This window comes from Somniosus microcephalus, unplaced genomic scaffold, assembly GCF_052327205.1.
Source record: "Somniosus microcephalus isolate GS21.2 unplaced genomic scaffold, FLI_Smic_1.0 unresolved_chr1, whole genome shotgun sequence".
Classification (NCBI taxonomy): domain Eukaryota; kingdom Metazoa; phylum Chordata; class Chondrichthyes; order Squaliformes; family Somniosidae; genus Somniosus; species Somniosus microcephalus.
Window position 1 is genome coordinate 92,938,983 of NW_028225179.1, and position 24,663 is coordinate 92,963,645.

The following is a 24,663-nucleotide window of genomic DNA, read 5'->3' on the forward strand; positions in this document are numbered from 1 at the left end:
CCTTCCACCTGTGGAACTGGGTGGGCAATCGGGCCTATAGTGCGGTGGTTGGACAATAGGGCCCATGGTAGGACCCGGTAAGGTAATTCTCCACACCTGCCACAGCCTAGATAAACTCCTTACGGGCCCAACTAAAGCTCTTAAATTAGGAACAACTGCGAACATATATACTGACATCCAGTATGCCTACTCCGTTGTCCACGATTATGCCCGCCTTTGGCAAAGACGGTGTTATTTGACTACTTTAGGCCACTCAATTAAACACGGTTCCGCGATTGTTGAACTCATTCATGCCGCGGATTGCCCCACCTTGGGGGCTGTAATCAAAGTTCGTGCCCGCCAAACCGGAGAGTCTCCGGAAATCCAAGGTAACTGGGTTGCTGATTTGGTTGCTGGACAGGCTTCTTTGGCTTTCCCTGTAACGGCCCTTAGTCCTGCAGAAATAATACACCAAGAAGAGTCGTCCCAGACCAATGATGTGACAAATGATGCACTCCTGACCGCGTATCTCTCCGAGTCCCCTGAATGTAGGCTTTTGGATGCAAGAGGGAGCATGATGGGGATTGTTCAACTACTGGGTTTTGGCGTCACGAGGCACAGTACGTGGTCCCTACTTCGCTCAGACGAGCCCTGATCCATCAGTAAGGCTATTTCACAGACCCGGGAAGGGATGGCACTCCGTCCTCCCCGCAATCGTGTTGCCCCAAGATGCACCACCCCAGGGTACGGGGGACACACCTCTCAAGTACAGACAACCCTCCTGAAGTACCTACATGTACTCAGTGAGACCAATCAGAGTAATCACTTTCGAGTTCAACACCTCCAAGAAGCACGGGATGCCAAAAAGTTAGAGGGAGTTTGGAAATCACCCCCTTGTGTGGGACAATGGGTGATGGTCCAGCGACCAGTCCGAGGTGTTTTTGAGCCACGGGGGGATGGACCCTTCCAGATCCTCCTTGGTACATGTACCTCAGTTTGCTTGAAGGAAAAAATTGATGTAAGGTGGAGACACTGGAGCCAGATTAAGCCCATGGTGACGCCCGGGGACGAAATTTCCCCGAACCCTCAGGACCTCTAGGGCTGAGGATAATAAACAACCTGCTGAGTGTGTGTTCATTCATCTTCAGTGTACTGTCTCTTTAAAAGCCTGTGCTTCCCTCTTCAAGGTCGAAAGGCTGCGTGCTTTCTCTCTCTCTCTCTCTCTTGAGATTGTGACTGCTGCTTGAAGTTGTTATTGAAGTTGCATGGAGTGTGTGTGTCAACTAATGTGCAATGTGCGAAATGAGAATGAACCTATGCTTAAGAACAATGCAAGATAACTTTCTTTCCCTCCTAATATTAGGTTAGGACCAAGTTCGGAGGATTAAGTCAATTCTTTGGATTGTTATTTACCTCTCTCTTCCTTACAGATCGACCTTTTCAACAGCTGAGTTTTTCAATTTAACCAGTGATCCTTCTCAACCTGACTGTTATACGACCCTGACTTGTCCAGGACACACCCCTGACTTTTGAGTTCTGATTATCTCCCCTTTGTGGTTGCTATGGTGAAGTCTTCCAAAGCAGTTTGATTTGATTTGTTTAAATGTTAAAAACTAATCTTTCTCCAGTAATATTCAATGTTTTTAAAGTATTTTGGAAAGGACAATAAGACAATATGACGTAATTTACTGTTTTCTGCAAGAATGTGCTATTTTGTTTTGTTTTTCTGTTCATAGTTTTACAAAAGATAAGCTTCTGCCTTAAATTTACAGTTGCCAATGTGCTTGGAAGAAAATTAATTTGAATGTTTACAAGATCTGGATTTGCTTGGAGTTATGAGGTTAATTAACCTATTAAAACCAAACTTTCATTGTGACCACGATGAAATTTTGGTTGGTGTAAATTTGTGTAGACCGCATTGAATAAAACAACTCCGCTGTGCGAGAACATCCGATAGTTGCAGAGTCCCTTACAAAGACTTACTTAGCTTGTGAATTTTGCTCAATCCCGTCTTTTTTCACTGTCCATATTACCTCCGTGTTCGTGTTTAGTTAAAGTTTGAAAACACAACTGTCTTTCGATAGGCAAAGTTCTTTATTTTTGATTTAGGTGAATTGACACAGTTACGTGCATTTGATAATGTTTTGCTCCACCTTCTTAAAAACCTGCAAAGGAGTTAACCCTTTCCACTGACAGCTGTTTAAGTTCACCAAGCAACAACGTTAGTATGACATTTAAAGATGTTGGACATTATTAAATTTAAGTTTCTTAATTTTAAGTTAATATTTCCCCATAGTGACAGAAGAAGCATTATGATTTGATGAATTAACCCCTTGGGCTCTAAGCAGAGTCACAATCGATTTGCCTCTTTCTTTTGTTATATGGAAGTTACCTTGTAAGTTAATTGTGGCACTTCTGTCTCTAATGTTAAAACACTGTGTAAGCTACCTAACCTGAGAATTACTTGTTTCTGAAATTGGAAATGGAGGACAAATTGATAGAAATGAAATTGCACATTGACAAAATCTGCCGGTACAATAATTTTTTAATTTTAATTTTGGCATAATTTTGTATTAACAAAATGGAATCAAGCACTATATATTGGGTTACTTTTGGGAAAATAAAAGATCCTCTAAAATAATGATAAATAAAAAAGTGTTAATAACTTGGATCAAGTGAGAACGTTTGATCTATGTTTACTATCTTAAATATTGTACTGGACAGTAAAGTTTCTCCAGGACTCATGAATGAGACATCAATGTTAATTAAAGGAAAGTGATTGAGGGTTTAAATTGAAACAGGAGAATTACACTACTGAATGGCAATTTTCAAAATTTCCTAGTGAAAGTCAGGAAAGTTTAGTTAAGAATAGTAAATTGATAACATTCTCTTGGAGACATTTGTGTCCCTGCCTTTAATGAACTTTTAAAGAAAACTGAATTTGATAGTCTGGCCACTACTCAAGACATCGGGACCATGCAGAGGAAAATGAGCAAAATATCTCCAGACGACGACAATCTTTCGATAAGATACCTGAAAGCCCGAGAAAGGCTTGTATCAGACGGCATGATATGGCGATACCGGTATGAGTGTGCAAATGTGATTAGTTACGTATGAGGTGCTTACCATCCGGGAATGTATGGTGAGTTTGCACTGGAGAATGGGACTCAGGCATGCTCAGTTACTTGACAACAGCAAGACAGACATGAAATAGTTAATGTGGCTCAGGAGGGTGAGACAATCTTTTTAAGCATTGACACATACTCCATCGAGAAACTATTTAATTAATGAAACAATCTGAATAGAGTTAAACACACTGGTACCTGTTAGGGGGATTGAAATTCAAGTTGAAGTGGAGAGTTACATGGTATTTGGATTGGGAGAATTGAGGGCTAAGGAGAAATGATGTTTTGTAAGAATTATCCAAAAGATGGCTAAGAGTAGAAGAGAGATCTGGAAAATCTGTTAAGTCCATGATTTGTTTATTAGATGTTAAAATGTAATGTCGCTTGAAATGATTGTAAGTCTGAATTTAACTGTGACTGTAATAATTGTAATTTGTAGGCAACAGAGCGTGAGAAAAAACAGTAAGAATCCAGTATGAGGTGATCAACCAACATGCACACGTTTTTATTAAGAGCTGCACAATTGTGTGGCACAATTCGGATATTCAGATACGACATTGCCCTGTTGTTTGAGGGTTTCAATGAGCTCATGATGCGACTGAACTCCTCTCTGAAGCATTTTTATGTTTTGGGGTAAGACAACTCGAGAATGGACATTGAACTTGACAGCATAGAGGGCAACTCACACTGGTGAGATATTGGGCTTAACATACATCAGCACACCCTTACGTTCGTATTATTTCACATGCTCTGGTACTTCTTCAGCTTATAATGATAGTGTATTTGATATATGTATACACTATGTTGTAAGACTTTGATACATAAGCCAATTGGGCACTCATGCCCATGACTAGCAAGTTAATTGAACACACCGAAAGGGAAGATCCAATGTAGAGGAAATCCCAGGCGGGGTAACATCAGGAAAGATAGAAGAAACAGAGGATACCCCAGGTGGGGCAGAATCGGAACACACATGGATCAGACTGATTTCACACATATTAGTCATGGGGCAGTTGATACTGGTTTTGAGTTTGCTATGTATGGCATGTAAGAAATATAAACGGACTAAAACGAAACACTTTGCGAAACAAGTAGTCAAGACAGTTAGTGCATGCACTGCTCCTCCGACATGCGTTTCGGATGACTTTGGTCGTTTACAGGAGAGATCAAGCATATGAATGTTGAGATAGTAGTATAATGAACCGGGAAACACTTTAGTTTAAATTTAAATTAACCATACTCATCTGATGCATACCTGGTGGCCACCTCGACAGGATTCACACCAGGCCCTATGCAACAGATACCGGGTAGTCTTCCTGGAGTAGCCAGAGGTCTAGGGGGGGAGGTGTATAACAAAGTAGGTCCGGTAACAGGAAGAAAACTCAATCATTCACGCTCTTGTTTTCCCAGCATGTTATATCAGCTGCTCGTAGGTATGCACGCTTTCCAACCCACCTCAAGGTTTCCTTTCAGGGGGTTGGAGGGGGATCTGTTGGATTGCAAAAATAGGCCTGTGAATCAAAGCCTGAATCCTCTAGTATTTAAATATATTAACCAAAGCTGTAGGGAGGGCTGTACTACTTGAAACCATTCAAAGGATGTTTAGCTTCACGTGTTAGGAAATATATATAAAATGAACATGTAGCATTTAGGTAGCTGCGAAGCATGATGGGATACTTGACCATCATATTAACCAAGTACTGTAGGAATAACATATTTACCAGACTCTTAGTCTCTGTCTTTGTTGTTATCAGTGTTACAGAAGCAGTGTTTAATGCAGCTGGCCTTCTGAGAGATAAGGGGAACTGAACTTCATAGGGAGTTGGCCATTTCTATCTCTGCCTCAAACACCTTATCTTCCTTTGTGATGTCTGCTCGCAACCAAAAGCGGACATTGCTTATCATTTCAAGAATTAAGGACCTTGCTCACAGAAGCTAGAAACTGTTATGCTGTATGTCAGAACACTTCAGGGCGGCTCCCGACATTGAGTGACTAATCACGCCAACCAATAAGGGAGTGACGGTAGTGACGCTGTTTGTATGTGTACGCCTACTTTTGCAACCTAATGGGCAGTACCTATCGAAAGGTATATCAAGGCTTGTAGATTGTATTTCGTTGAGAGGAAAGGTTCGATTCTGGGGAGATCAGCCTCTCTCCCTTGTGCACCAGCTTTTTAGCTATTTACTACTAAAACGTTTACTTTATTCTCAATTCCGTCTCAGTCTAGAGTTTCTCCGAATTCGAATCTAACAGTCGGATCACTTTTCCTTTTGGGTTTCTATGTCCTCGAGGAATATATGTTTGTTGCAATCTATGCATTATTTCCTTGAATGTAAGCCATTGTATTTACACCCTCATACCTTTTAGTGTAGTCTCCCAATCTACCATGGCCAACTTGTCCCTCATACCCTTGTATTTTCCTCTATTTAGATGGAAGACTTTCGTTTCAGATTGAACTACATCACTCTCAAACTTAATGTAAAATTATTTTATGTTATGGTCACTTGTCCCTAACGGTCCCTTGACCACAAGATTATTGATTAGCCCTTTCTCATTACTCAGTTCTCTTCTCCGCTTCCCTCTTCGAATTGATATTAGCAGCCCCTCATAAAGTGTGCATGTTGGGAAAATTCGATGAGATTTGTTTTCCATGATTCTGTAACAAAATGAGACTTTTTGTGTTTTAATTTGCATGATTTCAAATAGGAAGGGTAATGTGACTAATACATAGATTGAGCAAACTGCTTCATTACCAGAATTCCCTTGATGACATGCCAGTGATGACGTTAACTGAGCGGATCTGTCAGTCTGAGAAAGGAGACACAGTGAATCTGACGGGGTTTCTTTGCTTTGTTGGTGCCTTTGTTTGGAAATAAATTTAAGGGGGAAATGATGTTTAGTGAAGTGAACAGCCTAGTTGTGAAGCGAATGAATATGGACTGAGAACAAATGTACTTGGCCGTTTTAAGCTCTCTTATTGTGGATCACGTCAGGCAACATTTAGTGGAAGAAGCCAGTACATTTAACATTGCCTCAATTGCTACGGGTCTGTTTTCCTCCCATTTTGTTGACTTCAAGGTAATATCGGGCGCCGGATTAATTTCCACTGTAACAGCAAGTCTCACTTTCCCCTTGTCTTTCCTGCTGACTGGAGATATGAACTGTGGATTTACATAGAATTACCTAGAATAAACAACACATAAATAGGCTATTTGGTCCGACCACTCCATGTCGGCATTAATGCTGCACTCAAGCCTACTCTCATCCTGCATCATCTATATGCATCAACATAACCCTCTATACCCTTCTCCCTCATTTGCTTACCTAGCTTTCCCTGAAATGCATTTATACTATTCGCATCCAGTACTCCCTGTGATAGCGAGTTCCTTATTCTCACCACTTTCTGGTAAAAAAGTTTCTTCTGAATTCCTTAGATTATTCCTTGGTGACGACATATAGTTTTCCCCACAGGTGGTAACTTTCCATGTCTACTGTATCAAAACATTCCATAATTTCAAAGACCTCTATTATGTAACTCCTCATGCTTCTCATTTCAAGAGAAAGGAGACCCAGCCTCTTCATCCTTTCCTGATCTGTATAGCCTCGCGGTTCTGGTATCATCCTTGTAATTTGTTTGCACCCTCTCCCGTGCATCTAAAGCCTTTTTAATAATATGGTGACCAAAGATGCACACAGCACTCCAAGTATGGTCTAATCATGGTTTGATACAAGTTGTGCATAATTTCTCCAGTTTTCAATTCCATCCCCATAGAAATAAACCCTAGTGCTTGGATTGCCTTTCTCACGGTCTTATTGAACTGCATCACAACACTTAATGGCTTGTGCATTTTTACTCCCTGATTCCTTTGCTCCTCTATCACATTTATATTCTTATTTTCCAAGTAATATGTAGCTACTAATTCTTCTTACCAAAATGTAATACCTCACACTGACCTATGTTAAAAGTAATTTGCCAATAAAATGGCAATTCTGCTAGTTGTTAAATGTCTTCTAGTATTTTGTTGCTGACCCCAATGCACTGGCTACCTTCTCCCACCCCCACCCCCAATTTCGTGCTCTCCGCAAATTTAGAAATTGTGGTTGTGATTCCAATGTCCAAATTGTTAATATAAATTGAGAACACAAATGGTAAATTCGCAACTTGGGAACAAAAGTGCAGGTCCGGTAGGACCTATTCACTGTAAAAACGAAACGACTGTGGGATCATTTACAAAATTAATCCTTTGAAGAGAATAGCTGGCTGCTAAAGCATGAGCTACTGACGGGAGTAGGTGTTGTGAGATATGTTAAGGGAAACCAGTTTAGATCAGTGAAAACAACTCATATGCTTCTCTAATTGATTTTATTTCGGATCTGAAAAAATATTGTGTGTTTTTTGCGATCCAATATCGCCTGTCTTACATTATCAGCAGAAGTTAATAATACCCCAAGAGACTTTCATCTCCTACAATATGACATCGAATATGGGGAAAAGATGGCCGCTTCCATTCCCATTAGATTCACGTTTGTAGATGTCATTTGAACAATTTCTGCTTGCTTCCGATTCATGGAATTGCATTTTAGTTCTGTGAATCCGTTTAACTTATTTGATTAAATTAGTAATGAAAGCCAGTGGACGCTTAATTAAACAATTTAATTTCTCTCTGAATTTGCTCTGGGATACAGCATAAATAAACGTTTTTGTGCAATAACTCAAAGACCTAAGCATATACCCGGCTTGTTCCGCAATGCAGAAAGAGTCATTGTAATTGCTTCTACAAACTGAGTATCTGTAAATTACACACATATGAAAACGATGAAATTTACCATCCATAATATTATAAAACTGCCAGATATAGCGAGCAGTAACATGATGGATTTCCTTCGATACTCCATCTCTGGGTCAGTGTGATTCTGAACCTTGTTGTTTCTTCGGAGACCACTCCTCACTCTATTGGCCAGTACAATGTGCCTGATAGTCAGGGCATTGAGCAGCACGATCAAGACAAATTGTGCAATTGGGGTTAAAATTGTTGCCAACCACAAAAATGCTACCCATATGGCTAAGGTGTAAGTAGCTTGATTTTACATAGCAGGACCATGGTGCATTTTCATTTTTTTCCCGAGATTCATATATAAAGTACACTGGAACGTTTTCTAAAATGCTTAAGGAACACACCACTGCGATCACCACAGCCGCATTTTTTTCAGTGCAATATTTTGTTCGTAACTTTTGGCAACATATAATGACAAATCGATCAAAGGTGAAAGCCACAGTTAGCCAGAGAGATGGAAACATAAAGCAGGGCGTGATTGAAACGACAGATAGGAGTATAGTTCAGGAATTAATGTGGGAAATAAGCATCGTTTATCTCATACAGAAGTACATCAACAATCAGGACCATTAGATCAGCCGTTGCCATGGCCACCAGGTAACAGTTGATGCATTTGGAGAGACCGCACTTTCCACGGGAGAGAATGACGATTGTCACCAAATTAGCTACAAAAAAGGCGGAATTAAATGAATAACTCGTCTTTCTCTGAGAGAATGAACAGTCGATAATTCTTTGTATACATTTCATGGAATGTTTTCTTATCACTCAAATCTGTCTCTCTTTAATTCTCCCAATCGATCAGATGAGCCTTGCAATTCTAAAATGATGCATTTCTTTATGGATATACGTCGCTAACTTATTCTGAGTTATTTCAAAAGAAAACAATGCTGCAGTGAATGACATGGTTGGATTTTCAACTTTTCACTGGACAAAAACAATGTGCTTTTCCACAATCAATTGAAACCGCCCGATTTTAATTTCCATTCACTTCAACATATAGGAAATTCCGGCTAGGTGCAAAAAATCCAAAAGGGCTCAGATCCAAATCCCTGTCCATCCATACCCATCGCGGGCTAGCTTTCTATCTGTTATTCCTGGTGTAAACCGGTGTTGAGGATCCACTAACAGATAATAACGGGCAGGTGAACCGCAACACCAGACTTAAGAAAAACATTCGATTGAAAATGTAACCCAGCATCTCCTCATTTCAAATATGCTCAATTATGATGCATTGTACGATTCCGTGTGATAACACGATTCTGATTTAAATATTCCATCGTTTATTTCTTCTGGAAGCAGGTGAAAATTCTGGCATTGTGTCCTGCTAGTGTTTTTCCTCAGTTTTGACCAGCAGAGGAAGATTTCTCACCGCAAAATTGTTGCACCTGCACAATATAATGACAAACATTTCATTATGAATTGTGTCTCAACTATATACCGCCCGAATCGCTTACAGCAAAGTAACCAGTTAAATGACCAGCGATACGTGGGGTCTGAGCATGTGCAGATCGACTTTTACGATATATCAGTTATTATTGGAAATGGGGACGCTGGGTTGACTGAGGTGGAAACATTTCAAGCGCATATGAAATTTTGGTTATAATTTTCATGGGGTTTTCTTTGTCTTTACCCGTGCCTTTGTTTGTATTTTAATTAAGCAGAAAAGAAACCATTTGTATGTTGAAAAGACAGTTTGGTTGGAATGTTAATGCACATGGATTGACAATCGCTGGATTCAATGTTGGGGAAAATTGGGGAAAAAATAAAACATCTTTTATGGGAAGGGGCCAATATTTAGACATTAAAACAATGTCTCATAAACTGTGAAGTCTGTCGACCTTTTACATTGTTGAATCCAAGGAATTCACTGTTCCTTGAAGAATTGAATGACACACATCATGTCTCAGGTTTTTCATGAATCTGGTTCTGACTTGGGATCTGAAATGCTGGACACATATGACAGAGCAAGTAATGGTTGGGCCAAGCAGAAGCGGAAAATTATATTTCTTGTAGGAAGTATTTTAATTCTAGGGCGGGAGAGTGAGTGCCGCGCGCATTTGGGAGAAGCAGTGGGCAAACTCTGCCGATTTTAACGGCCGGGAACGATTAACCTGCCGCCTGCTAAGTTCCGAGCTGTAAAGAACATAAGAAATAGGAGCAGGAGTAGGCCATTCAGACCATCATTAATATCATGGCTAATCTTCTACCTCAACTCCACTTCCCTGCATTGTCCACTGGAAATCTGTTGCAAGCTGATGCCAGGCTGTTAAAATCGGGTGCCAGGAGGGTGCAGCCTGGGACCTTCAAGGAACCTTTTCCGGGCATAATGATTGTGGATAGACAGGGAATGTGTCCAGGGAAGGGAGTAACGCAATGCTGGAGAAGCCCAAGGCTCCCGTGTATGATTCAGAGGAGAATTCATGCACCTACTGACCCACAGGTAAGTTTCCGGTGCATGGATAGCCTGCGGTACTTGTCACCAAGAAGCTCCTAAGCACAGAGCTTTTCTGCATATTACTCAATGCTGCAATGACCCTGTAAGTATACATTATTCAATGTAAACTTGACTGAACTTAAGTTAACAAATTTAATGTACTGACAGGCTTTGAGCACAAGAGAATTGTTGGCTAAAAATTTCTAAAATAAATGAGGCACTTACAAGCTGTTGTTTTCTCCAAAAACAAAGAAGATAGGAGCAGGAGTAGGCCATTTCACCCGTCGAGCCTGCTCCGACATTCAATGCGATCATGGCTGATCATTCAAATTCAGTACCCTCTCCCTGCTTTCTCCCTATATACCTTGATCCCCTTAGCCTTAAGATAAAAGATAAGACCTTGAAAATTACGTGAGATCAAGGAGCCAACCTTCAGGTGCAAATACAAAGACTTCTTCAGGCCTTGGTTCACCAAGCATCAAAGCAAATAGGGAAGTGAGAGAGAAAACAACGCTATTCACACGGTTCGGGACATAAATGCTGTGGGCGAATTGCCAAGTTTCTGGTATGAAAAAGTGCTACTAGAAGACATTCGAGGCTGCAGTCGTGGGCAATTTGGTCAGTTGCCACTTAAAGTCATACATCGAGTCATGACCGAGCCGACCTCTCACTGGTGTCAGTAGATATGTGATTGCTTATGATCACTTAAAGTAAATAATTAGATTCGTGCGTGCTTACTTGTAATAAGTAAATGACTTGAGTGCGAGTTGTTTTACTATATGTTCCATGCATGCGTACTTGTAATAAGTAAAGGATATATTGTGGTTGCCTTGTAATATTTTGTGTACTTACTTGTAACCTCTTGCTGATTTTAAGTAAAAAATAGTGCACCCTGAAATCGTTGTCTCCAGTTGTCTGTTCCAGAGTAAACTGTCAGACACAAGTTCAAACCAACCCGAACGACTTTCAGATTTTGGCGCCCGAACTGTGTCCCGTTTGAAACAAACTATGGCAAAGACGATGGATGAGTTGCTATGAAATTTGTGACAGGGAAGTTACCCCTCAAAGAGGGATGGGTACGGTTCATTATTGACGGCCATGATCCAGTATTGGAGGCTGAACAGTGGACGCAAGGGTCCATGAGTCGGCCAAGGGTAAGGAAATCATTTTGATTATTGGCCTATCAGATGAAAGTGTAAAGGTCAATTTAACGAAAGAAACAGAGGAAATAAGAGAAAGTAGGAAAAGGCTCGAGGAAAAGTTGCAACAGAAGGAGAGGTGGTGTAATGAAGAACAATACCATGAAAGCCAATGTATAAATAATCAGGATCAGTGCGATGCCTTGTAAAAATAAGTATCCAAACAGAGGCACCGGGCAGAGCAGGCAGAAAAATGTCACTGAGGACCTGAAGGTTGCATTTAAGGTCACCCATACATAGGCTCTAGAGGAACGGAGTGCTCGTGGGGACCACACTCAATCTAATAAGCGGATTAAGAAACTGGAGTTGAAGCAGAAAGAGCAGGAGAGACAGAGTGACACATAAAGAGTGAAAAAGAGAAAGTTTGTGATTTGAATTATAAGTTAAAGACACTGCTGTGGAAATATTTTGATGGGGAAGGCTTGTACAGCAAACTATAACTCAGAGGCAGTTTGTTTTACAAAAGATAAGCTTCAGCCTTGAAGTTACGAATGTCGTGGTTTTTATATCATGTCTGGTGGAAAATGAAGCTGGAATTTTTGAAAGTATTTTATTTTAATTGGATTACAAAAAATAGCTAATGTTTGATTTGATTTTACAGCAATTTGAACGTTTACAAACTACTGTCTCCTGAATTTGGTTATTACAATCCGAGGCGCCCACTTTCTTTGAATTTGATAAATAGCCTATAGTGAAATAAAAAACGGAAGGATTCTGAGCCTTTTTCTACTTTCAGTGTAGTGATGTCTGAAAAGAGCTTGAATGAATGTGTCGAAGCTATAGGCTGTGGTACTGGTTCGTAAATGGTATAGTTTGGAATTGAATTGCAGCTATTGAGGTTAATAAACTTGTTTAAACCAGACTTTTATTGTGGCCACGGTGAAATTCTGTTTGGTGTAAATTGTGCGAAAGCCTCTAATTCCGGACATGAGGCAATCACTTCAACAATTATTATTTTTAACACTTCTAAACAATTTCAAGTATGTGTGACGCATGCAAGAAAAATGATGTGCTATTGTATGTTGATTTGTTTCCCAGAATGTTTATGATCTCTGAAGTTTGTACCTGCTGAATTGAATTGATCAGAAAGTTTGCAAGTTTTAATGGTGCAAAGATCTTGCAAAAGTAACAGATTGTTTTTATTGATGAGTTTGAATTTACTTGTAAGCTGCGAGAAGCTGTGTGATACAAGCTGACATTGATTGATGGTATTTGGGTTTGTCTTCTTTTGAAAAAAAGTTAACTAACCTATTAAATTGTGAAACCCCAACTGTTTTTTCGATCAGGAATTTTTTTTAAATTACGTGATGTGACGCAATTGCGTGCATCTCATAATTTGACCCGCCCAACAAACCTGCAAATGAGTTAACCCTTTCTGCTGAATGTGCTTTTTTTAAATTCACCACACGACAACTTTATTGCTGAATAAAATTTAAAGATATTGGACATGATTAAATTTAAGGTATTTAATTTCACTGAATGTTTTCCCCACAGTGACAGAAGGGAATCAGGAATTGACAATTTAACCCATTGGGCTGGTAGGAAAGCCACAACGGATTGTTTGCTTTTTTCTTTTAAGCAGGGAGCCAGATGAGTATTGATGGTGCAGGATTACCAAGTGGTGAGAAGCCTTTCCGTGCAAGTCGGCCACAGCATAATGGTCGGCCAAGTACCTAGTTAGGGAGGTATTTTGCAGATGGGGACTTTATCGCGTGGTTGAGTCAGACCAGGGAAGCCATTTTATGGGTCAGGTAATGCAAGCCACTCTGAAATTGCTTGGAACTGCAGTGAAATGGCATTTGACCCATAGCCCACCATCACTGGGAATTGTGGAAAGAATGTACCATACTTTTAAGTTGGCCCTTCGAAAGGAATTAAACGAACAGCACACTAAGTGGGATGATGTCCTTCCCCTAATTCTTATGGGGATCCATAATAAAGCGTCAAAAGGAACGGGTCACTCATCTCATGAATTGATAACAGGGGAACTCATGCGAACCCCACACATCTGGTGATCCTTGGGGGCAAATTAAGCCCAACTCAATCGGAAGACAATGGGGAAACCAAGTTGTGGTGGCCACGATGGCGGAACGAGCATGAGGGAATCTATGGGTGCATAAACCCTTCGGAGGCACCATCTAACCAAAGTTTCATATCCACAGAGCCGATTTGTGGAACTTCCGTCCACTGGATAGGTGGGAAATGTATCCAAGCGAATGGTTCGTGGACAGGGAGGGAAGGCCGTGTAGAGTTTCCAAGGGTTGCACACATTACCTTTTGCAGGAATGTAAAAACAGAATAATACACACGGTGGAATTGAAAGATTCTCCTAAACTTCCCCTCCCTACGAATGAAACACAACCGCAGGAAGAACAACAAGAAACCCGGGTTGTGTGCCCCAAACACACTCCGTGGCCAATAAATGGATTATCAGTAGTCCCAACTCTGAGGACATTTTACCATTATGTGCATCATGAAATGGTACCTGTAAAATTAAATCTGATGGTGGTGGGATTGGTGCAAGCCAGAGACAGCGCAGTTATATGGGAGAATGATACAGGAAATAATAGAGATTTTGGGGAAAACCAGTACAACAATTGCAGAGTCAGAATTATAGCCATTATATCTCGTAAGTTCGAGGGAGTGTAATGTATTAAATGGGGCACCTAATAATAGTACCGAATTTATTAAAGATAATCATATCAGAAAGTGACGGGGTTTGATAAATGATGCTACACTAGAACCTCCCTGATTAATAGCCTAGATTTTGCTTGCTTTGATCAATCTGTCAAGGGAGCCAGAAACCGTTTAAAGACAATTCTGGATGAAATGAATGGTCTGCAAAATGAGGAAGAGAAAGAGGACCAAATTATGACCATCCATCTGCAAGATGTGGTCAAGTGCTTGTAATCCCATGCTAAAAAGTTAAATCAGATGAAAAAGGAGAATGGGAAGGCATCTAATAAGACCGCACGAAATGATATGTGTGTAATGTATGGATCTTGGTTAGTGGAACAAACCCGTGAACATCTGCAGAGCATTGCTGAGGGGAAGCTACCCTTGTGGGTGACTGATCGACAGCTGAGAGCAATGTCCACTTAGCAAATTACCATGAATATGTGTAAAGTCAGGGGATGGTACAGGTGTACCCGTGAAACGTGAATGCCATTTGCAGGACATAACAACAGCACCCTGTTCGGGATGATATTGTACTATTCCATTCAGCAGGAAAGGGGAACCTTAATCCTATATTCCACGTGGAGAATAAAAGAGTACGCCAGCGAGATGAATTAATAAGTTATGACGTACTCCTGCAGTATGTGATCCAAGTGGATGGGACCTCTTGGGCTGCCCCAGATCTTACCGGGTGCACTCAAGCTCAGGACACATTCATCTGCCCTTATAACGTGGTACAACATGCAGCACCAGCATGCAGGTTTGCCTGGGATGGGATAGAATGGAACTACAACATGAAAGTGATCGAGGGACAGCATTTGCCCATAGATCTGCATATCCAGGGAAAAGTGAATATTGTGTCACTACATTGCACCGGGAATACCAGTATGGTAACAACCTGACTTGTCCCATTGTGGCAGGAACGTTTTGCTATACCCCAGTCTGACCTGTGAGGCTTGGGGCCCGGGTTTTATTAAGCAATTATTGGAATAGGTAAGTAGAAATAACTGTAAGTTAAAAGAGCAATTTCATCAGTACACGACTCGGTTCGGCTACAACATTGCACCTCTACCAGAACACTTGGTAGTGTTAATGAAACGCGATGGTCAGTCTCAAAAGCACTTTTATACCTTGGCCCAGAAAAACCGAAACCTGCGCAAAGAAATATCTAAGATTGGAGCTGATTCGTCTGGTGGGATATCGGGATGAATATCGAGGTTCACCCCTGGATAAGAAATATCTCCCATGTTTTAGTCATTGATCAGTTGGTGATTGTGTCTTTCTTTTTTACTTTTGGATAATAACTTGTCGAATCAACAGAATACGCAAGCAGCAAGCATTGGCCAATCTGTTACCGAAGTCATGGAGAGAAGATGGCGACGACGAAGTATATGTGCCTGTGATCTTAAATTCAGGTACACAGCCATTTGAGGGTGAACTCTGTAAGAATACACCATTCATGGTAAACGTCACTGAACCTAAAGTGAACAAATTTAATGTACTGACAGGCTTTGAGCACAAGAGACTTCTTAGCTAAACATTTGTAAAATAAATGATGCGCTTGCAAGCTGCTGTTTTCTCCAAAAGATAAAATCTTGTAAATTCTATGAGAACAAGGAGTCAACCCTCAGCTGCAAATACAAGGACTTGTTCAAGCCTTGGTTCACCAAGCATCAAAATTGTGAGAGAGAAAACAACCCTAGTCACACGGTAGGGGACATGAATGCTGTTGGCGAATTGCCAGGTTTTTGGTATTAAAAATGCTTCTAGGAGACATTCGAGGCTACAGTCCAGGGCAACTTGGTCAGTTGCCATTTAAAGTCATACATTTAGTCACGGCCGAGCCGAACTCTCACTGGTGTCAGCTTATGATCAGTTGAGTTTAAAGTAACTGATTAGATTCGTGCTTGATGAATTGTAATAAGTAAAGAACTTGAGTACAGGTTGTCATGTAATATTTTGTGCGCTTACTTGCAATCTGTTGCTGATTTTAAGTGAAGAATAATTTATGCTGAATCTTTGTCTCGAATTAACTTTTCCATGGGTCTGAACTCTATCAACTGTCAGACAAGTCCAGAACAAAGCAATCTACGTCGGTATGAGGGGCGAGTTGGCTCAGGTAGGTTGCAAAACGACATTAAAAGCTATGACAGTGGACGAGCAATGGCTAACATTTAAAGAATTAACACATAATTTACAATAAATATACATTCCTTTAAGGCATATAAAACCCACAGGAAAAGTGGTCTAATGGTGGTTAACAAGATAAATTTAATTTAGTATTAGATCAAAGGAAGAGGCTTATAATGCTGCCAAAAAGAGTAGTAAGCCTGAGGATTTTAGAATTCAGCAAAGGAGGACCAAGAAATAGATAATGAAAGGGAAAATAGAATGTGAGAGTAAACTAGCGAGAGACATAAAAGCAGACGGTAAAATCTTCTACATGTATGTAAAAAGGGAAAGCTTAGCGAAAGTAAATGTGGGTTCCATACAAGTTGAGACAGGAGAAATTATAATGGAGAATAAGGAAGTGGCAGAGAAATTAAACAAATACTTTGTGTCTGTCTTTATGGAAGAAGACGCAAACAATTCCAGGAAATAGTCGACAACCAAGGGTCTAGCGTGAATGAGGAACTGAAAGATATCAGTAATAGTGCAAAAGTAGTGCTCGTGAATTAATGGTATTGAAAGCTGATTAATCCCCTGGACCTGATGGCCTACATCCAAGGGTTTTGAAAGAGTTGGTTATAGAAACAGTGGATGCATTGATTGACATTTTCCAAAATTCCATAGATTCTAGAACGGTTCTGGCAGATTGGAAGGTAGCAAATGTTTCACCACTACTTAAGAAAGGACGGAGACAGCAAACGGTCAACTACAGAGCAATTAGCCTAAAAGCAGGAGTAGGGAAAATGCTGAATCTATTATTAAGGACGTGGTAACAGGGCACTTAGAAAATAAAAATAGGATTGGGCAGAGTGAACACGGATTTATGAAAGGGAAATCATTTTTGACAAATCTGTTATAGTTGTTTGAAGTTGTAACTAGCAGAATGGCTGATGGGGAACCAGTGGATGTGGTGCTTTTGAATTTTCAGATAACATTTGATAAGGTGCCACACAAGAGGTTTTAAACAAAATTAGGGATGATAGGATTGCGAATAATATATTGCATAGATTAAAGATTGGTTAATGGACAGAAAAGAGAGAGTAGGGATAAACGGACCATTTGCGGGTTGGCAGGCTGTAAATAGTGGGGAACCGCAAGAATCAGTTCTTGGGCCTTAGCTATTCCCAATCTACATCAGTGATTTGGATGAGGGGACCAAATGTAATGTATCCACGTTTGCTGATGTTACAAAGCTGGATAGGGATGTAACTTATGAGGAGGATCCAAAGAGGCTTCAAGGGGATATAAACAGCGTACGTGAGTGGGCAGGAACATGGCAAATGGAATTTATCGTGGATAAATCTGAAGTTATCCACTTTGGTAGAAAACACAGAAAATTAGAGTATTTTCTAAATGGTGAGAGATTGGGAAATGTTGGTTTTCAGAGGCACCTGGGTGTCCTTGTACACGAGACTCTGAAAGTTAACATTCAGGTACAGCAAGCAATTAGGAAAGCAAATGCAATGTTGGCCTTTATTACAAGAGGATTTGAGTATAAGAGTAAAGAAGTATTACTGCAATTATATTCTTCCAACTTCTTAGGCAGTCCCTCAGAACATACAATGACCTCCTTCCATTATAAAAAATGAGATCTCAGGTGACTGATGAATCCAATGTGGGACCTACAGTCTCTGTCACAGGTGGGGCAGATGGTGGTTGATGCTACGGGTGGGTGGTGTGCTTGGGTTGACGTGCACTTCTTGCTCTGCTCAAACTTGGCTTCTGCTTTCTCCTGGCGAAGAGTCTCGAGGTGTTCGGCGCTTTCCTGGATGCTTCTCCTCCACTTTGTGCAGTTTTGGGCCAGCGATTCCCAGGTGTCAAGGGTGAAGTTGCAATTTTTGAAGGAGGCTTTAGGAGTGTACTTGAAGCGTTTCCTCTGCCCACCTGGGGTTCTCTTGCCATGTTGGAGCTCCGAGTAGAGCACTTGATTTGGGAGTCTCATATTGGTCATGCAGATGATGTGACCCGTCTATCGGAGCTGATTGTGCGTGGTCAAAACTTTGATGCTTCGGATGTTGGCCTGAGCAAGAACACTGACGTTGGTGCGCCTATCCTGCCAATGGATTTGCAGGACCTTGTGGAGGCAGCATTGGTGGTACCTCTCAAGTGCTTTGAGCTGCCTGCTGTACATGATCCATGCCTCTGAGGCATACAGCAGGGCGGGTAATACTGCTGCTCTGTAGACCATGAGCTTAGTGCTGGGTTTCAGGTCCTGGTCTTCAAACAGGATGCAATTATAGAGGACCCTGCTGAGGCCACACCTGGAGTATTATACGTGCAGTTTTGGTCTCCTTACCTAAGGAAGGATATACTTGCCGTAGCGGGAGTGCAACGAAGGTCTGAGGACAGATTGAGTCGACTTGGCCTATAATCTCTAGAGGTTAGAAGAATGAGAGGTGATCTCATTGAAACATACAACATTCTTACAGGGCTCTTCAGGGTAGATGCAGGGAGAATAATTCCCCTGGCTGAGGGATGTAGAATCAGGGGTCACAGTCTCAGAATAAGGGGTCAGCCATTTCGGACTGAGATGAGGAACAATTTCTTCACTCAGAGGGTGGTGAATCTTTGGAATTCTCTACCCCACACTGTTTGTGGAGGCTTAGCCGTTGATTATATTCAAGACCGAGAACGATAGATTTTTGAATATTAAAGGAAAAGGGATATGGGGATAATGCAGGAAAGTGTAGATGATGTAGAAAATCAGCCATGATCTTATTGAATGGCGAAGCAGGCTCGAAGGGTCAAATGGCCTACTCCTGCTCCCATATCTTATGTTCTTATGTTCTTAAAACAATCTGAACGTCCTACAGTCTGTTATTCCATAATCCGAGCATATCTCTCATGGATAATGTAAAATAGATTTCCTCTTAAACGTTTAGTGGAGTGTTAATACAAAGAAGAGTTATGTAATGATGTATAAGAGTTGCAGGAAGCTACTTTAGAAGAAACTATTATTTGTTCGTTGAGAAAGACACATAAAATACTTCGACCACACTGCTAATGTACAATTCCGATTTGGTATAAATGTTTGAAACAAAAGCTTAAAAATTGAGAGTACAATGCAGTTTGTTTCCTGCTATTGAAGTGCGATGTATTGCAAGTAATTCAACACTTTACATGATAAGAGCAGGGAGTAATATTGTGGAAAATGTATGACAGAGAAATATTAGAAGTGAAATTCATAAATTAACGTCTTTACGTCAGCATATTAATAAACATTTCCAAGTCAGTTTGATTAGTTCCCGTGTCCAGGAAGAAAGAAGACTGTTTATTTGTGTTAAGTCATAGCTTTCCCTGTATTTTGCTTTTAATTCAATGACGCAAATTGTTTGTGTGTTTTCTGCACCTGTTAATAAGTGCTGCTATTCTAACATGTTACATTGGGTGTGTGCTGGTTCAAGAAGACCACGTTTATTAATGGAGGTGATTGAAGCTCAAAAAACGGACATCCGTTTATGTTCAATTCTTTTTGATAGTGTGAACTAAAGAAGTTCATCACTTTATATTTGTTAGTTTTCTGGTTGCATTGTGATGCATATTCAAATTATGTATCTGGACGTACAGCATGTCTGCACCACAGGAGATCCGCTGCTCCTGCTGACTGTGCAGTCGTTGCTATAGCTACATGAGGGGTGGGCTTTTACGATGAAAGCATTAAAATTAATACAATTGTAGAAATAGATATTTTACTTTGAGCTCAACTTGGGTTTTTGGAATGTTTTTCAATTAATAACCATGTAACTGATTGACGTTTCTGAATTGTTAATCCATTATTATGCAGTTCTTTTATATCCCATGGAATCATTTCTGACAAGTATTTTTTTTTAAAGAGCGTTTCTACATGAGGAACTAAAAGCTTTTAATTAAATCAACCGTAAACAAAGTTGCAGAATGGACATGTAAATGACAAATGACTTTCAATACAGGTGCAAGTGCGGTGGTGCATTTTGGTAGGAGGAATAAAGAGACTACCTACTCCTTGCAAAATAAGAGTCTATGTGGAGTGGAGATGCAAGGGGATGTAGGGGTATAGATTCATAAACCATTAAAAGATACAACGCAGGTTAAAACGTCATAAGAATGCAAATAAAGCACTGGGGTTCATTTCCAGTGGAATAAAATTCAAAGGCAGAGAAGTTTTGATAACCTTTTATAGAAACTTGTCTGATTGTATCATGATTTAAGACGGTGGGGTGGCAATATGGCATTACTTTATATATGCTTTTAAGTGGCTGCTGTTGCTGCCGTTGTTGTTTCTGGGCCCAGGCAGCAGACAATCACGAGGCCGAAAATGGGCGAGCAGCCGGCGCCGATCGCATCTTCAGAGGGAGCTGGTCCATTTTGAGGATATTACGTTCCTGCAGTGTGGCTCGCGAGCAGCTGCGCTAATTTCAGTCCTGGAAGGGCGGGTCAGAAAACAACTGAACAGGCGAGATTGTAAGTTGCCAGGTGCTGTGGAGCCGCGAGGAGCATTCGTTCTCTTCCTGGCTCCACAGGAATGGTATCAAAAGCACATTTTTTGCCGAGGCCTCAAGCACCTCCATAAACCTCCGCCTCTCCACCGCACTCTCTCTCTCTCCTCCTTTAAGTGGCTCCTTAAATTCTACCTCTTTGAAGATGCTTTTGGTCACGTGTCCTAATTTTGCCTTATGTGGCTCGGCATCAAATTCTGTCTGATAATCACTCCTGTAGAGCGCCAAGAGAGGTTTTACTACCAATGCAAGTTGATGTTGTTATTGATGGTATCTGCTTAGGCCGCAGCAGCCGATGTAGGACCGTCAGCAGAGAAAGTCCAGAGCCTACTCTTCACATTGCACCCAATTTAGTGAAGCGGCCCTGAAACAGACGTTAGCCCTCAGCAGTTACCTATGTATCGGGCCTAATGACTGTTTTAGGCTGGCGCACCAGATGCCTGGGCCGCCGACTGTGCAAATATGGCAGCGCCGCTAACTCTGTTGCTGATCAGACAAAGGATGTGGCTTTCTGAAATTGGCCCTCCTTGCGCTTGTAAAAAGGACACAGGGTCCAATTTCTACATCATTGTTTTTATTTTCTCCACTAATTTGGGCAATGTTTAACTATTGGCAATAATATTAAACAGGCAATATCGGATCGGCTGCTCATCATTCACGCTCCCGATTTTCCATTCCATGGAGGACAATCGTAACGAAGCTCGGCCAAAGTGTATAACGGGGTGTCCCATATCATCAGTTTTATATTATTGCCAAAACGGAAATTATCCTCCTTCCTTTTCTGTCCTGATGTTGAGAGCAAGACACATACTGCTGCTAAAGGCTTGTGTAACTTTAATATTGAGACTAGGATTACTCACTCGCCTGAATCAAAATTACTTTTACTCCCAGACGAGTTAAAGTGGAAAAAAATCATGAAATAAACTGTAATTTCCCGGAGGAGGTGTTCTCAGAGCATCCATTATACTTTCACTGCGGGTTCAACAAATAACAGTTTACTGAATAAATCTTCACCTGGAAAAATGAATAATAAGCATGCAGCGAAATGCATTTGTTTATAAGGCTTTAGTTGTAAGGACATTTCTGAAGCTGCATTTACATCGGACCTTTGGCGTCATTGCCAGTCACTGATGGGAAAGTGGCAGCGCACCTCTGAGGCTGGGCTTCAACTGCAATGTGACTCAAACCCGCCCGCAGGGAAATGGATCGATTTGGGCGCAAGGATGTTTTTACGCAGAACTTTTTAATCTCCATTAAAGGCAACAGAGAGTAATATCGAGCGGGTTGTAAAACCAGATGCTCCACCTGATACTGTGCACTGCCCGCCAGGCGAGGCAGGATGAAATTGAGCTGTCTCTGCAAAATCCTTCGTCCCAACCCAGTTCCATTTGACAACGAATTGAGTGACATCCCGTTCTGTGTCACTCCTGGTCTTCAAGGGCTTATGACGTGCTAAATGAGTGGTAGGAGATACTGTGCAGAGATTGACACCACAGAGAAAGTTCTGTGTGGAGGAATATTTTGCAATCACAGATTTGGGGGAACAGATTGGACTTTGCCAGTGCTGAAACGGGTGATACTGAATGGCAGGTGATACAGGCACCCACTTGCAGTGAAAAGGAAAATCTTTCATGGTGTAAAAGAGGAGATGATTCTCTATCATCCCTTCTGAAAAGAGCAACATTCTGAGTCTAAAATATTACTCCTCCGGGTAAATTTTAATTTCACGGCGTTGGTGATGAGCGATGGAACTGATCACGCACACAGTATCGAACCAGACTGATGGAAAATCTCCCCGTTGTTGTGCAAGTTACTTTGTTTTGTGAATGTAACAATGTGAACAATGTGGATTCTATGCAGCTGTGAAACAATCTAAATCACATCAATGTTTAATTCACTTAATAATTAGAGTGAAGGGACTTTTAATCATGTTCATTAACTCCTCTCTGAATTTAGTCTGGGCCACTGCATAAATAATGGTGTTGGTGCAGGAACTGAGCCGCTGAAGCAGATATCCTGTTTCTTCCATGATGGTGAAAGGATCGGTGTAATCTGTCTGCAAAAACTGTGAGTCTGTAATTTGTATACAAACGTAATAAATAAGAGTTAACATCCATAACAGTATAAAATTACCAGATATGGCGAGCAGTAAAATGATCGACTTTCTTCGATTCCTCATCTCTGGATCATTGTGTCTCTCACCATTGCTGCCTTGCATTCTCCTGCGGATAATGTTAGCTGCTAAAATATATCTGATGGTCAAAGCATTGAGGAGGAAAATCAAAACAAATGGAGCAAGTGGGGTTAAAATGCTGTCTAACCAGAAATAGGCCACCCAGGCGGGAGAGGTATAGAAGCTAGACTGAGCAATGCAGAAAAACCAGGTATTGTCAATTATTTCCCGGGGTTCATACATAAAATACATTGGAACATTTTCTAAAAAGCTCAGCCCACAAACTGTCACTATAATGATTGCTGCGGTTCTTTCGGTACAATATTTAGTTTTCAAATTTCTGCAACAAATGGCTACAAATCGATCAAAGGTGAAAATCACTGTTAACCAGACTGAGCAATCAATGACAAAATAAATCAGAGAGATATTGATTCTGCAGCTCGAGGTATAGTTCAGGAATGAATATGGGAAATAAATATTGTTGATTGCGTACAGTATAACATCAAATATCATGACCAGGAGATCCGCTACTGCCATGGCAATCAGATAGCGAGAGATGCATTTGGAGAGGCCGCACTTTCCCCGGGAGATAATCACAATTGTCAATAGATTAGCTGCAAGAGAGAAAAAATAAGCGAAAGTTACTCACTATCAGCGTAAGTCAAGGATGAACAGCGCGTCTTAAATCACACCGATTGTCTATTTCTTTTCCTATCGCTCAATCCCTGATTTCTCCACAGCTTGTAGACGCACACATCCTGGCAACACGATTACACTAAAGTCACACTATCTAATTTATTCTGGGAATTAGTTCAAGGAAACAGTAAATTGATGTGGCATGAAGTGATTTTCTCCAGATTGCGTCAGTATATATACACATAGCTGCAAATATTATCACCACCAATTCAGAGAATGCACATAGGGGGATAATGTTAACTCGGGCGATAGTGTGCAACAGGCGAAAGCGGATCTGTGTTCTGCTCTCCAACCTGCCGATATTGCTTTTCACTGATTCGCTGGAAGGGAAAATGGGCCGAGCTGTATTTTTGCACTGCATCATTGTCGTGGACAAGCTACACAGTGCAAATAAATTTATTAAAAATAATCTGATTTATATTGATCTGTACTCTAATAATGTGAGGATTCAAAGTGTATTAATCCATCTGCTAGAATTAACAAACACATTGGGGTTCATTTTAACTTTGGGCCATAGTGTAAAATGGACGATACCAAATTAGCTCCCCTTCATACGCCACTTCAAATTGTCCATCCATTGGAGTCAATGGAAGGGAAATCGGGCGAGAACAAAATGGGCGGTCAATTCGAAATTGTTCATTTTTTCATTAATGCCCAGAGTTCAAATAACCCTCATTAAAATCACTACCAAGATGCTATCTAATAGCCGCTTTGCAGGGAAACTGGGACTGGGTAATAAATGTGGCCTTGACAACATCACCCACATCCCAACAACAAGTTAAACAAATTTCGCTCATTAAATGTTGATTGTATTCCTGACGCACATTTCTCAACACCCAGCTTTAAACCTCGTGTTGGTCTCTTCGCTGGACGATACTGTTGGAGTGAGGGATATGCCAAG

The 24,663-nt window shown here is 40.9% G+C and overlaps 1 protein-coding gene and 3 pseudogenes across 1 annotated transcript; 1 reads left to right on the top strand and 3 right to left on the bottom strand.

The window, feature by feature from the left end:
- The window catches only part of LOC147095599 (uncharacterized), a 114,230-nt pseudogene extending 98,444 nt beyond the window's left edge, over window positions 1-15,786 (top strand).
- LOC147095598 (scavenger receptor cysteine-rich domain-containing protein DMBT1-like) overlaps window positions 1-24,663 on the bottom strand; it is a 1,107,260-nt pseudogene that overhangs the window by 169,319 nt on the left and 913,278 nt on the right.
- LOC147095600 (uncharacterized) lies at window positions 22,788-23,675 on the bottom strand. Its single transcript, XM_085974160.1, has one exon. It carries the CDS (start codon window positions 23,601-23,603, stop codon window positions 22,788-22,790), a length of 816 nt encoding a protein of 271 aa, XP_085830286.1. The 5' UTR covers window positions 23,604-23,675.
- LOC147095601 (class I histocompatibility antigen, F10 alpha chain-like) overlaps window positions 23,677-24,663 on the bottom strand; it is a 39,215-nt pseudogene continuing 38,228 nt past the window's right edge.

What these genes read in the sequence shown, in the direction of transcription:
- LOC147095600 (XM_085974160.1), bottom strand. Translation starts at nt 23,603, where the DNA reads ATGGCAGTAGCGGATCTCCTGGTCATGATATTTGATGTTATACTGTAC.